Source organism: Hyaena hyaena, unplaced genomic scaffold, assembly GCF_003009895.1.
Source record: "Hyaena hyaena isolate Hyena2069 unplaced genomic scaffold, ASM300989v1 scaffold_505, whole genome shotgun sequence".
Classification (NCBI taxonomy): Eukaryota; Metazoa; Chordata; class Mammalia; order Carnivora; family Hyaenidae; genus Hyaena; species Hyaena hyaena.
This window is the reverse complement of record NW_024081134.1, coordinates 216,564-234,609: the sequence shown is the minus strand read 5'-3', so window position 1 is coordinate 234,609 and position 18,046 is coordinate 216,564. Positions and strand designations below refer to the sequence as shown.

The window sequence follows — 18,046 nt, the reverse complement described above, 5'->3', positions numbered from 1 at the left end:
TGCCCAAAGTCACCAAGCTAGCAAGTGGCAGCACGGGACCACTGCACTGAGGCAGCCGAGACAGAGGAAGGGGTGAGCTCCAGCTGACTCCCCAGAGCCTGCTTCCATGACCATCCTTGCCCGCTGCCCACTGCCCAGAGGACCAGGATGTGGAGGACAGGGCCGAGCAACGGAAACAGACCAGCCTGGGCTTTTACCCAGAAGGTTCCAGCACCTAAGGACCTTACACACTTCATTGTCCTCCCTGGACATGGGCTCCCCATTCCTAAGGAGGGTTAACCCTACCTGATGGGGCTACTGAGAGACCCACGGGTGCAGCTAGAGTTCCCAGCACAGGCTCCAGTACATGATTCCCATCCATCCTCTCGTTCTCCATCCCTTTTTTTTCAGGCCAAACGTTCCTAACCCCTTGATCATTTCCCCATGAGAAGAGTTCCAGACGATTGACCATCCTAACTCTGGATGTGATCTGTTAATCGATATCCGGTAGAATATATAGTGCCCAGAACACCCAGTGGCTGAGAAGTGGTCGGCCCCAAGGGGCAAGTCTGAACACACCTACTCCCTCTTGCTGGACATTCACTTTTTAGCAGCTGCATTATGCTGGCGGCTGTGTCAAAGTGAAATTTCCCTGGTGATTTTTAACACGGATAGCTTTCAAGCTAGTTTTTCCCATCAGCTATACAAGTCATCGATTATTTGAATCAAAATGTTGGTGTTGTCATTCATCTTTGTTAAAATTAATCTGGCTGGTTTCATCCATGATTACAACCTGTTAAAATCCTTTTGACTCCAAAAGACCTCAATTCATAGTAGCACTGTCATTTAGAAATGTGAAGAGCTTGCTTTAAAATAACCAGCAGCAGACAGAGAAAGGCAGATACTCTGATTTTTGCTGAAGTATGGAATCTAAAAAAGAAAACAAATGAACAAACAAAACACAACAGAAACAGACTCATAGATAAAGGAAACAAACTGTTGATTACCAGAGTATCTAACGGTTGAAATACATGGGCTAGATGAAAGGGATTAAGAAGTACAAACTTCCGGGGTGCCTGGGTGGTTCAGTCGGTTAAGCATCTGACTTTTAAAAAATACTTTTAAATCTTTATTTATTTTCGAGAGAGAGACAGACAGAGCATGAGCAGGGGAGGAACAGAGAGAAAGGGAGACACAGAATCCAAAGCAGGCTCCAGGCTCTGAGCTGTCAGCACAGAGCCCAACGCGGGGCTTAAACTCATGAACCATGAGATCATGACCTGAGCTGAAGTCAGATGTCTAACCGACTGAGCCACCCAGGTACCCCATGCATCTGACTCTTGATCTCAGCTCAAGTCATGATCTCACAGTTCGTGAATTCGAGCCCCGTGTAGGGCTCTGCACTGACAACACGGAGCCTGCTTGGAATTCTCTCTCTCCCTCTCTCTCTGCTCTTATCCCAGTTGTGCGCGCGCTCTCTCTCTCTCAAAATAAATAAACTTTAAAAAAAGAAGCACAAAAAAAAAGCACTTCCAGCTATGAAATAAGAAAGTCATGAGGATGTAGTGCACAGCATAGAGAATAGTCAATAAGGTTGTAATAACTTTGTACGGTGACAGATGGTAACCACATTTATCAGGGGGATCATTGTGTGATGTATAAAAATATCGAATCTCTATGATGCATGCCTGAAGCTAATAGTATATTGTATGTCAGCTCTACTTCAATAAAGGAAATTAATTGTAAAACTAATAATAATCAGCAGTACTCTTACCAACACCATCATCGTCATCGTCATCATCATCATCATCATTATCATGGGACCCAAATGGAAGAAGGTTAAAACAAAAACAATGATGTGTTGGTGTGCAGAGTCCAAAGAAGGATTGAACAGCGAAGCCACAGGAAAGCTGAAAGTGAAGCTGGTCCTCAGAATTAGGGCAGGAACTCAGACTCAGTCAGACTCCCCTTTCCTCCTCTCACCTCTTCCTCTGCGTCAGCCTGCTCCCTCTCTGACTATAGACTGGCTTCGTCCCGCGGCAGAAGGTGAGGCCACCAGCAGCTCCAGAGTTAGACTTGTTGCAGCCTCAACCTCCTTCAAGAGATGGGTCTCGTCTCAAAGGCAAATATCCAGGGAAGGGAAAAAGTTGCTGATATCATTAGCCAGCAGGGGGGACTTCTGCACATCATAACCACCTTGAGCTACCACTTCACCCCCACTGGGATGGCTAGATTCAAAAGACAAATAGTCACAAGTGGTGGTGAACATGTGGAGAAAGGGGAGCCCCAGCTTAGGGCTGCTGGGAATGTGAAAGGGCGCAGCCACTTTAGAAAACTGTGTTTGGCAGTCTCCCCGCTTTAAACATGGAGTCACCATATACGTGACTCCGCAAAACTTGTACGCGAACCTTCAGAGCAGAGTTTATTCACAATAGCCTCGAAGTGGAGACAACCCACGTGTCTAACAACTGATGAATGAAAAAGCAAAATGTAGGACATCCATACAAGGGGATGTTACTCGGCACTAAAAAGGGTTGGGGAAGTGCCAACCTACAGCGGGGATGTACCGTGAAACATTAGCACGACACGCTAAGTGAAGGAAGGCAGACGCGAAAGGCCACGTACTGTGTGGTTCCATCTATATGAAATGTCCAAAGTAAGGAAATCCATAGAGACAGAGAGTAGTTTCGTGGTTGCCTAGGGCTGAGGGGTGGGGTTGAGATGGTCACCTGCTGCTAATGGGTGTGCTGTTCGGTGGGGGTGGGAGTGGGGTGATGAAATATTCTAAAATTAGATCCTGAGGATGGCAGCACAACTTCGTAAATACACTGAAACACTTTCAATTGTATGATTTTAAATTTTTTTAAAATGTCTATTTACTTTTGAGAGAGAGAGACAGGGTGTGGACAGGGGAGGGGCAGTGAGAGAGGGAGGCACAGAATCCGAAGCAGGCTCCCAGCTCTGAGCTGTCAGCACAGAGCTTGGTGTGAGGTTCAGAACCCATGAACCATGAGACCTGAGCTGAAGTCAGATGCTCAACTGACTGAGCCACCTAGGCGCCCCTGAATTGTATGATTTAAATGGATGAATTGTATGATATATAATTATATGTTAATAAAGCTGTTAAAAAAATGAATCCAGGAAAAGAGCTCGTTGGCCCAGCTTGAGTCAGATGCCTCATTCTGAACTTGTTACCCATGCCTAGTGGGAGCAGGGGTGTAGGGGAAGGTTCATAAGACCACGGTAGCTTCTCTGAGAACCAGCTCCTCTGGATAGACTTTGTGTCATAATGGTGCCAAAGGCACAGTTCGCAGTGGATAGGCTCTTCACGGACAAAACAGTAGGTGCCCACCTCATGGGTTATTTATAGAGAATTTACATTTACCCAGAGACAACATTAAGTGCTTCTTCTGAATCATCTCATTAATTATTACAACAACCCTGTAAGTTAGGTATATAAAAGCTGTTTTATATTGGTCGAGGCGCCACTTAAATAACCTTCCCAAGGTCACTTAACCAGTAAGTAATGTGGTGCCAGGGATCAACCTGGGACCTGACTCCAGTCTCCTCTCTCAATCATTAGGCCATGCTGCCTCCCTCTGGCTTTATATAAGTTGTTGAAACATTCTGGAACACACCACTGGAGACCCAGCTTTAGATCCATCCATTATTTCATGGACCTCTTTACTCTTTCACTAATGGAGACCCTTCTAACACGAGAGCCATGAACTTACTTTGCTGGCATAGGATCATCTTTGGGAAGGGTCAGAAGATTGGAGGTGCGCGTTCAACCCCTAGCGGCCACACTGCTATCCACACCCGTGCCTCCAGCCTGGCAAGGGTAGGAAGAACTGGGACTAGAGTACACCTTGCAAAAATCACAATGTAGCCGCCTCTTGATTCACCGGCGAGTTAACCCTTTCAAAACAAGGAACAAGGTTAATTTGGCAAGATGGGTGCTTAGTGAGCAATACAGCTGGTTTTCTAAAGGGTCCACTTAATATCTGCTCTCAAATTCTGCCTGCAATGTGATGGCAGAGTTGGATGCCAGGCCCGTTGGTCTGTGGTTTCTCGGACTTCCTTGCCTCATCTTCAAAAATATCAACACAGCAGTGTCCGGCCTCCGGTCTCTGGGCATTTCTGTGCTGCACCATCACAGGCAGTGCTCTGCACCTCCATCTGCACGTCCCTCCTGTCTCCCGGGGCGAGATCCAGGTGCGCAGGGGCTGTGCCTCCTCTAAAAAGAGCTGGCCCCTTGCCTGCTCTCCCCTCCCCTGCCTCAAGCCCCACACCCTTCTTCTCCAGATGCCTCCCGGACTTTCTAAGAGGAAGGCTGTTCTTCTGGGTGGAAAAGGCAGAGAGCGCATGGGAGTTTGGCCCTGTCATCTTTTACCAACGGACCATCCGCGCCAGCAGCCGGCAGGGAGCTCACCCCTCGTCCTCTCTTTCAGTGGATAAAACCACCCTTCTGTGTCCATAGCATTGTTCACCCCCTCAGTCACCCCCAAATGTAGCCTTTCTGACGCCATGCTTACACACTCCTGCCATGCTTCATTTCCACCCACGGTCATGAGCTCGATGTGCATCTCTCCGTCACAAACCCGGAAACCCCAGTAACGTGATTCACCTCTAGGGGCAGCCCTCTTTTCCTTCATCATGGGGATTATTTGAACGTGGGACAATCAGCTGTGTTTTTAGAGTTTCCCAGCAACAGAGACTGCGGTTTCCAGGATGCCTGGGAAAAGTAATGGTGGGTATCGTTTCTAGAGCTGTGTCCGTCATGGTAGCATCATGGTCCAGGTTACTCTTTTTTTATCTCCGCCTGACAGAGGATGAGGCTGAGGCCCCGTGTCACATTCCCCCAAGGTCATGCGGTGATCAGATGGTGAGCTGGGTGGGGCTTGAACCCAGGTGGCCTAAGTCCGGAAGCCAAGTTCCCACCCCCACCAGTGGAGGCCCCTCCTGAGCAGCATGGCGGAGAAGGCGAACCTAACATCAGAGTCCCCGGAAAGAGCTTCGTAGGGCTTTGGTGTCAGCAGCGTGACAGAGACAGCTTGCGCCGGGGCAAAGGGCGAGACCCCAAAGGAGAAGGAAGAGCGTTCTCAAAAGAGGAGCCTGATTCACAGGGTGTTGAGAGGCTTCCGCGAGGTCACGCATTCACTCACCAAATGTGTGTCGATGGCTGGCCTAGCCTTCGAAAAGCCCTCGGGTGCTAGGCTATGAACGAGGGCACCGCACTCCTCAAACTGTGCACCTTATCCCCTTCCACATCCTCTCTGCATCCTCCAGCCACTTGGGTCCCCTCGGGCCAGGTGACTTTGAGCCTTACAATTCCGGTGGCATCAATTCCTGGTCATCCTCCAAACACAGAGAGGGCAGGGGAGGGGGGAGATGGTGTTGAGGCTTTGGCCAAAGGAGACATCAGAGCTCTTTGCTTAATAAGGCCTTTAATTTTTCTCAATAAAGAAGAGGCTAAACACTTAACCGCTGTGGAGAGTACCTTATTGATTGGAAGAGAGAGTCTCTGGCCTGCCTGCCCAGGGATGTACAGGCGCCAGGCCAAGCCGGTCCCCGAGGGCAGCCACAGGGTGTGAAGTGCTTACGAGAGCTTCTCTGAGCTCTGAGAGACACCAGCACTGTCCTGAAGCGGCTCCATGGCTCAAGGGGCTGGGTTTGGGAGCTCACAGTTGCCCTCTGAGACAGCGTGGCTGGTGGAAGAAACGAAAGCAACAGGAGGGGGTTTTAATGCCAGCTGTCCCCAAAGGTGGCAGTGCATCTGCCAGTGAGCCTCACCTCCCATATCTGCACAATGGGGCGAAGGGTTCTATGGGCTTCGGGGAGTTCGTGTGAGGTGAGTGAGCAGGAGTGCTTCGTGCATTGTGAATCTCCACATGAGGCGAGGGCGGGTTTCTTACTTGTTATTTTTATGAACATACATGAGATCGTGCTGCTTTTCTTCCTAATACACATCCATGGCTGCTCATTGCATTTGGGACAAAATCCATACTCCGTGGGGTGGCCTCCACCTCCTTTTGTATAACTCTCCTCCGCGCCCACCCCACCACCGGTGGGTCTGTAATCATTCCCGCAGCGGGCCACGCTCCCTCCTCCCTCGGGGGCCTCTGACTTTCTGTCCCCTCTGCCTGGCACACTCTTGCCTGAGTGTGTCCCATGACCGGGATCCTTTACCTTCAGATCTCAGCTGAGAGGTCAGCTCCTCAGAGACGCCTTTCCTGACCACGCTCCCCGCACCTGGCACAGCACCTGACTCTAGTCCCCTCCCAGAAATAGAGAGAAGTCGGTATGTTTATGTGTTCACTCACTTGTTTATGGTCTTCCCCTTGTAGGTTGTTAGCTCTGAGAACGCTGCTAGGTCATAGTAGGCACATAGTACATGCTTTAAACAATTGTTGAGTGGATGGATGGATGGATGGACGGACGGACGGACGGACGGACGGATGGATGGATGGACGGACGGATGGATGGATGGACGGACGGATGGATGGATGGATGGATGGACGGACGGATGGATGGACGGACGGATGGATGGACGGACGGACGGATGGACGGACAGATGGATGGATGGATGGACGGATGGATGGACGGATGGACGGATGGATGGACTGATGGACGGATGGATGGATGGATGGACGGATGGATGGACGGATGGATGGATGGATGGACGGATGGATGGATAAATAGGTGAGCGATGGGCAGGGAAGTCTGGCTTATTTCCCAAGTGACCCCTTCTTCCTCACACTTGTTCCTTTCTCTCTCTCTTTCTCTGTCTCTCTCTTCTTTCTTTCCTCTCCCTGTCTCTCTCTCTGTCTCTCCGTCTCTCTCTCTCTCTCAGATATGGAGATATGGTGCCCAAGACAATTGCAGGGAAGATTTTTGGCTCCATCTGCTCCCTGAGTGGCGTCCTGGTCATTGCCCTGCCAGTTCCTGTGATTGTTTCCAACTTCAGCCGGATTTACCACCAGAACCAGAGAGCCGATAAACGCAGGGCACAAAAGGTAAGCCTCAGCCCTGCGAGGCTGGGAGGCAGCAGCAGACAGGGGCCTGGCCCTCTGCTTTGTGCCGCTATCACAGTCGGGTCACCAAGGCCTGGACTGCCCGGGTGGATCCCGGCACAGACGGCCCCTGGCTTTGGAAGGTAAGGCAGCTTCGTGTCCCTTCCTGCTTACCAGTGTCCTGCGCTCCAGCTGCCAAGTGCCACACACCCTCAGTTATCCAGAGGCTGATTATCTCCCTCACGGATGTTGGGTACGGTTTCCTTGAGCCCCAGCTTCCCCATCAAGACCTCAGCCATGCCTGGATCCTTCCTCCCTCTCCCTGCCCAGAGCTTACTGGGGAATGGAATTGCTTTCTCATATCCTACAATGCAAAACATCCAGACAAGACATAGATTTGCTGGGAAGAGGATGAATACTTGGGAAGGAGACATTCTGAGGCCGCTGAGCTCTGGAACAAGTGGCACAGCAGGCTCGGGTCCCCTGGGGGTGTTTAGGGTTAAGGCACAGAACTGCAGCAGATGAGCAGGGGCGTAACCACTGGTCCTGAGAAAAGTGCTGGCCTCGCGCACTAGGAGGCAGGGCAGTGGCGCCCTCATTCACTCACAGAGTGAGGGGCAAGGTCTGACGGCTTTGGTGCACTTTCCGGGCCTCTGGCTAGCGAGCTGCCAGATTCCTATTAGGAATGGGGAGTTGTTCATTTCCCTTCTGACCGGGGCTGAAATAGGTTACCCTTCAGCAGCAGCTTAACCTCCAGGGCGTACAGGCAGAGCCCTGCTGGGTACAGTGGGCAGGGACGACCTTGTTGAAAGAGTCACTTACTGAGGCCTGAGATTTCATGTCTTTATTTTACTCCTCTCTTCCTTTTTCCTTCCTTCCTTCCTTCCTTCCTTCCTTCCTTCCTTCCTTCCTCCCTCCCTCCCTCCCTCCCTCCCTCCCTCCCTCCCTCCCTCCCTCCCTTCCTTCCTTCCTTCCTTCCTTCCTTCCTTCCTTCCTTCCTTCCTTCTTCCTTTCTCCCTTTCCTGCACCTGCTGTGTGGTGGCCCCTGTGCATGCAGCTGGATAGTTTTCTCACCCCTGAACCCTGCCCCTGGCATTCCACCAAGTAGCAGGGCTTCCTTGACATATCAGAGACTTCCAGAATTTCAGAACATATCCATGTATGCTGACTGAAACAAAGTCACTGAGTTCATGAAAGTTCTGAACTGTTATGGTAATTTACCTATAAAAATACTTAATACCACATATTATGCAATTATATACTGAATCCAGTTGGCTCTCACCTCCAACAGATCCCTTTGTGTGTGCCCCTGGGGTGACCCCCTCAGCCTGTGCGGAGGGACCTTGTGACTCATCTTGACCTGGTCTGTAATGTTGCTGGCCCACCTTAGGTTCGTCTTCTGGCTCCATACTGTCCTCTCCATCCCCTCCAGCACCCATTTCCTACCTCGTCACCCAGGGTCCAGGCTTCCGCACCCCCACCCCGCTAGCCATTCCAGAAATAGAAGTCTTATCTTGTTCCCTGTTCAAGTCTGCTGGCAAATGTGAGCAGTATCTAAATTCATTATGCTGTCCTGAAGGAAATGGGCTAGGGGGGAGCTGGGATCTGCCTTCCAAACCACGGAGACTGAGGCCTTGAAGAGCCGGCGGGCCTATAGCAACCCCCCCAACCCGCCTCACCCTGTCCCAGGAGCTAGGCTGACACAGGTGCTTGGTCTAGCTTGTGAGGGTCCGAGGACTCCCCGGCGCACACACCAGCTCCTGCTGTGCCCATCCAGGCTGGGCGTTAGGCCGCTCCTGTGCCCTCTGTGTGCCCTCAGAGCATCACACCCTCTGCCACTTTGCCCCTGCCAAAAACAGGACAGTGGTCATTCCCCTCGAGACTTGAAAAAGCCTGCCCTGTGCAGAAGGAATCAGCCTCGGCCTACCCCTCCTTCTAGCTGCTAAAGACGGCACTCCCTCCCTTCCGCCTCCCTCCCCACCCTCTTCTTTCCCTTTGAAATCAAAGTAAATATAGTGTTTTTACCTCACCTGGATGCTCTTTTTCCTCAAGGTTGCTCAGCTCTGTCTCTTTCACCTTGGGCTTCTTCTGAGCAGCAAAAAAAAAAAAAGAGAGAGAGAGAGAATACAAGAATATAACCTGCTTCCAGCAGTGAGTCTGTCACCGTGAGGCAAGAAAGGCAGGTACCAAGGACGTAGTGGCGGTGGAGAGATGGGACAGGCAAGAAGTCATGAAAGCTGAGATTTCTCAGCCCAGGAGCTAGACAGCCTTGAGGGTCCACTCCCAGCCCCCCTGCCTCAGGTGTAAAGGAAATGCTTAAAAAGTTATCATCCTTTCCTGGTTTGCTTGGGATCATTCCTAAGATGACCCCGTGACTATTTGCTTCAGAGACTAGGTTCTCAAAGCCACGTGAATTGGAGACCACGTGAATAAGGAGGTCTAGCGGTGGACCAAGAGAAGGGAGCATGTGGAGTGGGAGAGGGTTTTTAGTAGAGGGTTTTATTGAGATAATTACAGATTCACATGTAGTTATAAGATTATCTCAGTCCAGGTATGGATGTGGATACAATCCACCAATCCTATTCAGATTTCCCCAGTTATACTTGTACTCATGTGTGAGTGTGCGTGTGTGTGTGCGTGTGTGTGCACGTGCGTGAGAGAGAGAGAAGTTTGATACAGTTTCATCACCCATGCAGGTTCATGCACCCATCACCTTGGTCAAGGTACTGAATAGCTCCAGTACCGTAAGGACTCTGCCCAGCCTGCCCCTAACCCCTGGCAACCGTTTATCTGCCCTCCACCTACATGTTTTCATTTCAAAAACGTCACATAAATGGAGGTAACCATTTGGGAGATTGGTAACCGTTAGGAGATTGGCTTTTTTTCCCCACTTCACAGAATTCCTGGAGATTCATCCAAGCTGTGTGTATCAGTAGTCCATTCCTCTTTCTTAGTGGGCAGAGTCCATGTCATGGATGTATCACATGCCACGGGATTATAGGAACCATGTTTTTGGTTATTTCAAAGGAAATTGCTGTGAACGTTCATGACCAGGTTTTTGCGTGGACGTAAGCTTTCACTTCTCTGGGGTGAATGCCTGGGAGTACAGTCGGCCATGTTTTTTTGTTTGGCTTTTCCGGGTCTCCCTCGTTTTCCCTCTTCTGCCTCTCCCAGGGGAAGAGAGGTCCATCCTCATGGCCCAGTGGCATCTGCCAGCCAGCCAGAGAGTGTTTCCTGGGGCCTGACAGATTCTGGAGCACAGACTGCACCTGGAACTGTAACCAGAGTGGCCGCCTCTTCCTTCCAGACCTCTCCTTCAACCCTGGAATCTCCATCCTTATTGAAATTGCGCCCTCCTGGGCCTTGCTAATCCAGTTTAGAAACTTGATGGCAGGAATTAAAATTCAGGGAAGAAGGAGAGGGATGCTATGAAGGCAGCCAAAGGCAAATGGCCAGGGGAGGAGAGAGAAGCTGAGCCAGTCCGCACAAGGATGAGCCCACCACAAGGGCCTTACTGATGGATTTCTGACCAACTGTGAAGGATCATCTTCCTTCCTGGGTCGTCCCAAGCCTTACTCGAGCTCCTGCTCAGTGCACAGCTCCGTGTTAGATGCTGAAGATAAAAATATGCATAAGCCAGACTCGGGCTCTTGGGAGCTCTAAGTCAAACGAGAAATCCTCACCAAATTTCTTGTGCTGGGTATGGTTCCGTAAATACATTGCAAACCTCTTTATCCTGTGTGGGAAATGATTAAACAGTGTTGTGCATTTGATATGACAATCTGTTGCTTTAATAGAGCCCAGGGTAAGATAAGATTAAAAGAAGTGCCACAAAGGAGAACAGGAGAATCTTTCATCTCTAGAAAGTAATGAAGACAGACCCCGGATAGGAGAAAGGTCTGGCTCTAAGTGGTGAAATCAAATTATATAAGGCTGTAATGAGCTTGACACAATTGGATTTCCATATGCAGCTCTCAACACCCAGTCCTCACCCAAGGCAATAACAGCCGTGTCCTCAGATGATGAGCAACATGCCTGAATGTAGACATCTCAGCCAAGGGGACGGCTGGAGTGGGCTCCCCGGGGAGGGCACCTGGAGTGGGCACGAAAGTTCTTTGCTTAGAAGTAGAGGGCTGACAGGGCTTACTCGCCATCCTTTCTCTACTGGACTCCTCTTTCCATTCTCTCCATCCAGAGGAGCTCTCTTCTTCACATTCACAGGTAGATCTCCCAGGCCCAAGTCCTGGCCTTGTCCGCATATTTGGAAGCCAGGAAAGTGAGTTGAGCTGTCCCCATAGGGACACGCAGGCCACAGGAAACAAGAGATATAGAGTGTCCTCTGTGCTTCTACTGACAGCCTGGTTCGATTCCCTGGCCTCTTTGGAGCACATGAACCAGCCCAGCAGAGAACTTGGAAGGGACACGCCCCTGTGCTGGGGAAAGGGTGATAAGAAATGGAAACTGCCACAATTTTCCAAGGACTCGTGCTGCCCAGAGTCTGAGCCGAGGTTATAGTGGACTTCCGCGGAGGCAGGAGAAGGGACCCCTCTGCCCCAGGATGGGTCTGTGAGTCCGCGGGCTCTTCTGCTCCCAGTGGTGAGGACCCGGAGCTGGCTCTGGGTCTCCGGGAATCTGGACTCTTGCTGCAGGAGTCCCTCTACCCTTCCTTTCTCCCTCTTCTCCTGAAGACTCTTTCCTCTTCAGCCTCCCTCTGTGCTTGTGCTGCCGTCATGGTGACACTGTTTATGGTCATTAGGAAGGAGAAGAGCAGCATGTGCAGCGTGTCCAGCCTCCCCAGCCTCTGTGAGCAAGACAGATGCACTTGCATTGCGATCCCAGCCCTGAAGGCAGCTGTTGAAGGCACCAGGCTGGAGCTGGGGGGATGGGAGGTGGGTGGGGGGAAGTGCAGTTGTCCTAGTTAAAGCCAAAGCAGCCTATGAAAATGTGCCTCACCCCCCGGCACACATGCACTGGCCCCCATGTCACATGCACCCGTGCTCATCCCCACAGACACACACGGCAGAAATATACATGTACTGGCACACCCATGCATGCGTCCACTACCCAAAACAGAAATGCAACTTTAAGTACACTCATTAATTTGAAAATTACGAGACACTGGGGACACATCAGTGAACAAAAACTCCTGTCCTCAAAGAGTTTACATTCTGGGAGACAGTTGCAAGATAAATACAGAACCCATATACTACCTTAGTCATATGTGCTGAGGGGAAAATGGAGAGAAGGGAGTGCTGAAGGGTGCATGTGCACCTCCTTCCTTTCCTCATAATTAACTGACACTTGGGCACCTGCTGGGTACAGGGGACCACATTGGACCCTGGGGGACAATTAGGAGGGCTATAACATATGCTCCTTTATACAGCAGTCTAGTTAGAGACGAGGCATACTCCGATGCGATGCGGAGTAGATAAAGGTCACAAAGCTTTTGGAAGGAGGGGTGACTTTGATGAGTGGTGTTTCTCCCACCAGGATTACAACGGGGCTGGAGAGACGGCGGCGGGGGTGGGGGGCAGGAACTCTGACCAGGACCAAGCTGCACTAAGTGGGTCCACAGAGTCTCTCAGACCCAGTCCCAGGGTCTATAGACAGAGATCCAAGCAGCTGGGAAGAAGCCATCTTCTCCCCTTCATCCAACGTCACCTGGGAATGCCACCGCGCAGGGACAGCACACTGCCACTGGCTTTTCTTCTCAGGCTTGGTATCTCGTCTCTCGGTCTCACTCACTCTTTTTCTCTCTCTGCCGACTACAGAAGGCTCGCCTTGCCAGGATCCGGGTGGCCAAAACAGGCAGCTCCAATGCCTACCTGCACAGCAAACGCAATGGACTCCTCAACGAGGCGCTGGAGCTGATGGTAGGCGCCTGGGGGACCCCGGCCGGGCAGGTGGCTTCTTTTCTCTCCCCAGGGGCTCTGCCACCCCCAAAGCCCCAGCGTGAACCCTAGGAAAGACATGTTTCCAGACTCCCCAGGGAGCAGCCCTCCTCCACGGTCCCCTCCCATAGGATTATCACCACTGCTTTTAACCCAGCTGTAGACCAAGGGCTGCCAGCCCAAAAGCTAGCGTGTTCTACAGTGACCCTGAAATCTAGTTCATCCCCATTTTTCTGGTGCTCTCCCACCTCCTGCGGGGAAGCGAAGAGGTGGAGGCAGGAAGAGCCACTGGCTTTATCCTTAGCCTTTCTCTTTTCTTACTAGGGCACCCCAGAGGAGGAGCACATGGGCAAGACCACCTCACTCATCGAGAGCCAGCACCACCACCTGCTGCACTGCCTGGAGAAAACCACTGTGAGTCCCAGCCCACTGCACCCCTTCTCACCCCTGAGCCCTGACTCTTTTCCGAGGGCCAGGACGCACAGTGTGAGAACTCTGTGCTCATATCCTCACCCTGGGCCCAGGCTTCAGAAGTCAGAGTCCCCTTTGGATCCAAAGAGTAGCGATGAGTTCTACAGAGTTCCACAGAGTGGGGTACAGTCATCCAGGCAGGATGCCAGTTATGTCCTGGAGCAGCTCAGAGAGTCGGTCCCCCCAGCCTTTCCGCACACCCCTACACAGTCCCCATAGCCCATTTCATGGTTACTGAGAGCTAAGGGCTCTGCCTCAGTTTCTCAGTCGGGAAGGCCATCACTCTTCAAAACTAGGGCTGAATTTCTCCTAGCTTGCTACAGAACAGTGGAGAAGGGCGTCGAGTTCTGTCTTATCCCAGGGGAGAGGCTGCTACAATTTGTGAGTCCTTCCTTTGCTCCCTACAGAAGACAGTGAATGAAGGAGGCAGAGCCTACATTTCTCTAGCCAAGGATTTTATCAGTCCCACCGACTCGTCATCCTGTAGCTCCCAGGGAGTTCAGATTCCACAGGGCTTGTTGTTAAAATAGAGCCGTGGTTTAGGATGCCGTAACTGGAATGTGGCATGATGCTTTGTGCCTCACAAACAGACTGAAAGAAAGGGCAGTGGGGCCAAACCCGGACCCTTGGCAACAAGTGTCAGGAATAGTAGGGAAGAGGGGGAGTCAGGGTGGACCACCAAAGAGAGACAAAGTGAAACCCTTCCCCGTTCCTTTCTAGGCCCTTCCTCCCCAGAGAGCACATGGCCAGGGCTCAGCACCCTAAGGAAGGAACTTTCTACTTCCGAATGTTCCATATCCTGGCCTTTAGAAGCAGGGGGAATAGATATTAGGTGCCTCTTAGTATGAGCCAAATGTGGACATTGTGGATGGCAGTTGAACCCGAAGAGGGCCTCCAAAACGGGAAAGTGCTCTGAAAACCCTAGTTCCCAGGATTTATCAAGGATGTCTTCCTGTCAAGAACTGTGTATGTGCATCTAGAATGTCTCCCAAAGACTCCGAGCTTGCCAACGGGATAGGCCCGGATCCTGCTGCCCTTTCCGAGTTGCATGTGCTGGGTGGAATGTGTCAACTGAAAGGATGTGGGTAAAAAGATCTGGGTGTGAAGGGCTGGAATGTTGGCATTGAAGAGACGAGGCTTCGGGGCCGGAGGGATGGAATGCTGGCATCGAAGGGGTGGAATGCTCGATTGAGGGCATGACTGTCGGACTGTGGGGGTGGGGGGCTGGGCTGGAAGAGGCGGAATGCTGGATTTCAGGGGAGGAATGTTGGGATAGAAGAGGCGGGGCGTTGAGGTGGAAGGGGTGAATGCGGGGGGTTGAGCAGGGCCGCGTTGGGGCCGAGGGGTGGAATGCTGGGAGGGAGGGACTGAATGTCGGTACTGAGCTTGGGAATGCCGGAATGTACAATGAATGGTGTTTCTATCTTCTGTTGGCATGTTGTCCTGTAGGGGTTGTCCTATCTTGTGGATGATCCCCTGTTATCTGTACGAACCTCCACCATCAAGGTATAACTTTTTAAAAATTCAATTGATGTGTTTTTCTCTCTGATTCTTCTGAGTCTGTGGACTTTCCTCCTTTCACCCCCGGGTCCAGTTCTCTGCATGTGCTGTTGGTTCTTCTGGGGCTTATTCCTACCTCTACCGCCACACCCAGTACCAGCTCAGGCTTTTTGTGTGTGCTGGACAACCCGGCTGCCTTTCTGATTCCCTCTTTTGACCTCCCTGAGGGCGCGGAGGGGATGGTGGAACGTGACGCCCACGTTGCTACCCCCTGGGTGCCCATGGGCCACTTGCCGGGCCCACAGGGACACCTGGTCTTGGCTGCAGGGGCTGGCCTCTCTCTGTGCTCTGTTCCCATGCTCCCTCTCCCCAGACTTTCTCCTCACACTGGTGGCCTCGGCCAGACTGTTCATGCCGTAGATTGTTAGCCACCTTGGCCAAACAGCCGTTTTTTAAGTTGTCCTGGGTTCAGCACCAGAAGGCTGTTAGCATTCCTACCTATGCTTACATTTATGACTTAGGGAATCCTGGGCCTCCAAGTATATTAGGGATCCGTATCCGGTAATCAGGTGTGGGGGAGGGGGGAAAGCACAGTAGTTCAAAGAAATCATAACCCCAACATTTTGACCCCACTGGCCTCCAAGAGTAAAGCTCTCGCAGTTCCGTGAATGATCCGGGGCCTTTAAAAGCTCACACTCACCCAAGATTCATACGGATCTCACCTATCAGAGCCAAGCTAGCATTAGAGACTGCGTAGTGTAAGCGCCACCCAAGGCCAGTGACTCCTTGTCTGCCACTTCCAGGAGATTGTGTGCAAGCCCTGCCGTGTAAGGAAAGTCGGCCTCTAGCTCTAAGGGTGCGACTATATCCCTCCAGGTCCTCTGTGTCCCTTCAGCTCAGAACTGAAGGTGGAGCGTAAGTCTCGGCAGGATTACCATGCAGGCCCCACCCTTCTGTCTGATGGCCCGGGTGCCAATAGGAGTCTTTTTCTTTCTTCATTTGATGCCTGTGGGACATCGCCCCTCCCGATCGCTTATCTGTGCTCCACACAGCTGGGAGCCTTCTTCCCAAGGCCCAGACAGAGACAGGCGGCCCCACGGGGGCATCGGGGCTCATTCCCCTGCTTCTTGCCTCCCCTTCCTACTTCCTCTCCTTCCACTTCCCACAGAACCACGAGTTTATAGATGAGCAGATGTTTGAGCAGAACTGCATGGAGAGCTCGATGCAGAACTACCCATCCACGAGAAGCCCCTCACTGTCCAGCCACCCGGGCCTCACCACCACCTGCTGCTCCCGCCGCAGTAAGAAAACCACGCACCTGCCCAATTCCAACCTGCCGGCCACTCGCCTACGCAGCATGCAAGAGCTCAGCACGATCCACATCCAGGGCAGCGAGCAGCCCTCGCTCACTACCAGGTGGGTGGCTTCCATCCCCGTCAGTGCCCGAGGCTTGAATGGCACCAGTCGCAGAAGGAAACCATCTCCACATGAGGAGATCCTCTGGCCGCCCCCCTCCCCCTTATCCAATGCCCAAGTCCCCTCTGTCTTCCTTCTCATCCCTGCAGGTTAAACCCAAGGCCCTTCGTATGCTTGGGAGGACACCCTAGCAGGCTTAGGCCCGACGTGGGGGTAGATACCAGGAACAGTAACTGGAGGAGGGGCCGGGGCAGGGAGGTGGATCTACCCCGGTGCAAAGACTGGATTGTTTTCTCAAGGAAGCGAGGGTCACAATTGTGTTACACGTGGCTTATCTTAGGCTGATTTTGAACCATGGACTGACCTTTTTCCTCCATTCTCTGCTTACACTTAGGCCACTTCCCACTATCTCCAGTGAGTTGCAAGGAGTGCAGGGAAAGCAAAAAATGGCCAGAAGTGATAGGTAAACAGTCGTGGGAGGGGGGAAATGTATCCCCCGAATGCCAAAGCCCAGCATACATGACTTTGCAGTTGTTAGAAATGATCATCAGGATGGGTGGTGACAGGGTGATCGCCAAAAACAGAGACGGACGGACCCGGGCGCTTCCTCCTAGTTACCATGTCGGGGTCAAGGACGCTTTGGAGTACCAGCAAGAGGAACCATCACCTACTCACCTTTTTTTTTTTTTTTCTTTTTTCCCCCAGTCGCTCCAGCCTTAATTTGAAAGCAGACGACGGACTGAGACCGAACTGCAAAACCTCCCAGATCACCACAGCCATCATCAGCATCCCCACCCCACCAGCGCTAACCCCAGAGGGGGAGAGCCGGCCGCCCCCTGCCAGCCCCGGCCCCAACACGAACATTCCTTCCATAGCCAGCAATGTCGTCAAGGTCTCCGCCTTGTAAACCCACGGGACAGAGGGCCAGCGCGGGGAGTGGGAGTGGAGGGGGCTGGCATGTTGGTCGGTGGCCGCTGGGACCACTCCCCCCCCGTCCCCACTGTTTCTGCCTGCCCTGTGGCACCCCTATAGCACTGAAACTTGTGCCTGGAAGGAAAGGGAGGCAGCAAAGGGGTACCTGAGGTTCACCGCTGCTAGCACGGGATGGATGTGGCCGAGGCCCTGTGGTCCTGCATCTTGCTGGGGCCAGAGGAAGTGGGGGGGAGGAAGGGGATGGGACGGCAGGGGTGGGAGGGTGGTGTAGCGGCTGCGTGCCATGACAGGGCCTGGAAGGGGGGAGCCTCAGACCAAATAACAGTTGTTTCTGGAGGCCCCGGTGAGGAAAATACAAGGCTAAGAGCAGCACAGAGGCCGAGTTGTCACATGCAAAACAGGAAGAAAATATAACACTGTGTATTTAAGCACCTTTTTCAAGGCTCTTAATGGATAATATTTATTCATGGGAAAAGGTGGAAAACAAAACACCAACGGATTTTTGTGAAATATTTTTCTCCATGGACCCAATACCTTTGAACCAAAACGATGCATTTTGTGAGGGTTTTTTTTTTTTTCTCCTTTTATAGCAGAAGCTTTTAGGCTAAGAAGTCCGTTATTGCTGAGTTCTCTCTCCATTCCCCCAGGTGGGTGAGGTCAACTGAGCCTGGGCCCCCACTGCCCAGCTGACCTGCACAGAGCTGCCAACTGACCACACAGCAACACTTACCCTCTGTACGTCCTCTGTCTCTGTCCCTCTCTGCTTCACCCCCTGGCTGTTTCTCTCTGTGTCCAGCCATCTGTCTCTACCTTGGACCCCAGTGATCCGAAGACCTGTTAGTA

At 52.0% G+C, this 18,046-nt stretch overlaps 1 protein-coding gene across 2 annotated transcripts in view; it reads left to right on the top strand.

Annotated features, from left to right (window-relative positions):
• Positions 1–17,177, top strand: part of KCND3 (potassium voltage-gated channel subfamily D member 3) — a 206,297-nt gene extending 189,120 nt beyond the window's left edge. Inside the window, exons 2-7 of one of the 2 annotated variants that reach the window (XM_039254930.1) lie at positions 6,833–6,995; positions 12,764–12,865; positions 13,208–13,297; positions 14,804–14,860; positions 16,023–16,270; positions 16,976–17,177. In XM_039254930.1, the coding sequence (XP_039110861.1) occupies positions 6,833–6,995; positions 12,764–12,865; positions 13,208–13,297; positions 14,804–14,860; positions 16,023–16,270; positions 16,976–17,177 (862 nt within the window). The remainder of the gene's footprint in view (positions 1–6,832; positions 6,996–12,763; positions 12,866–13,207; positions 13,298–14,803; positions 14,861–16,022; positions 16,271–16,975) is intronic. The other variant, XM_039254931.1, reaches the window with a different exon arrangement.
• Positions 17,178–18,046: the final 869 nt, after the last annotated feature.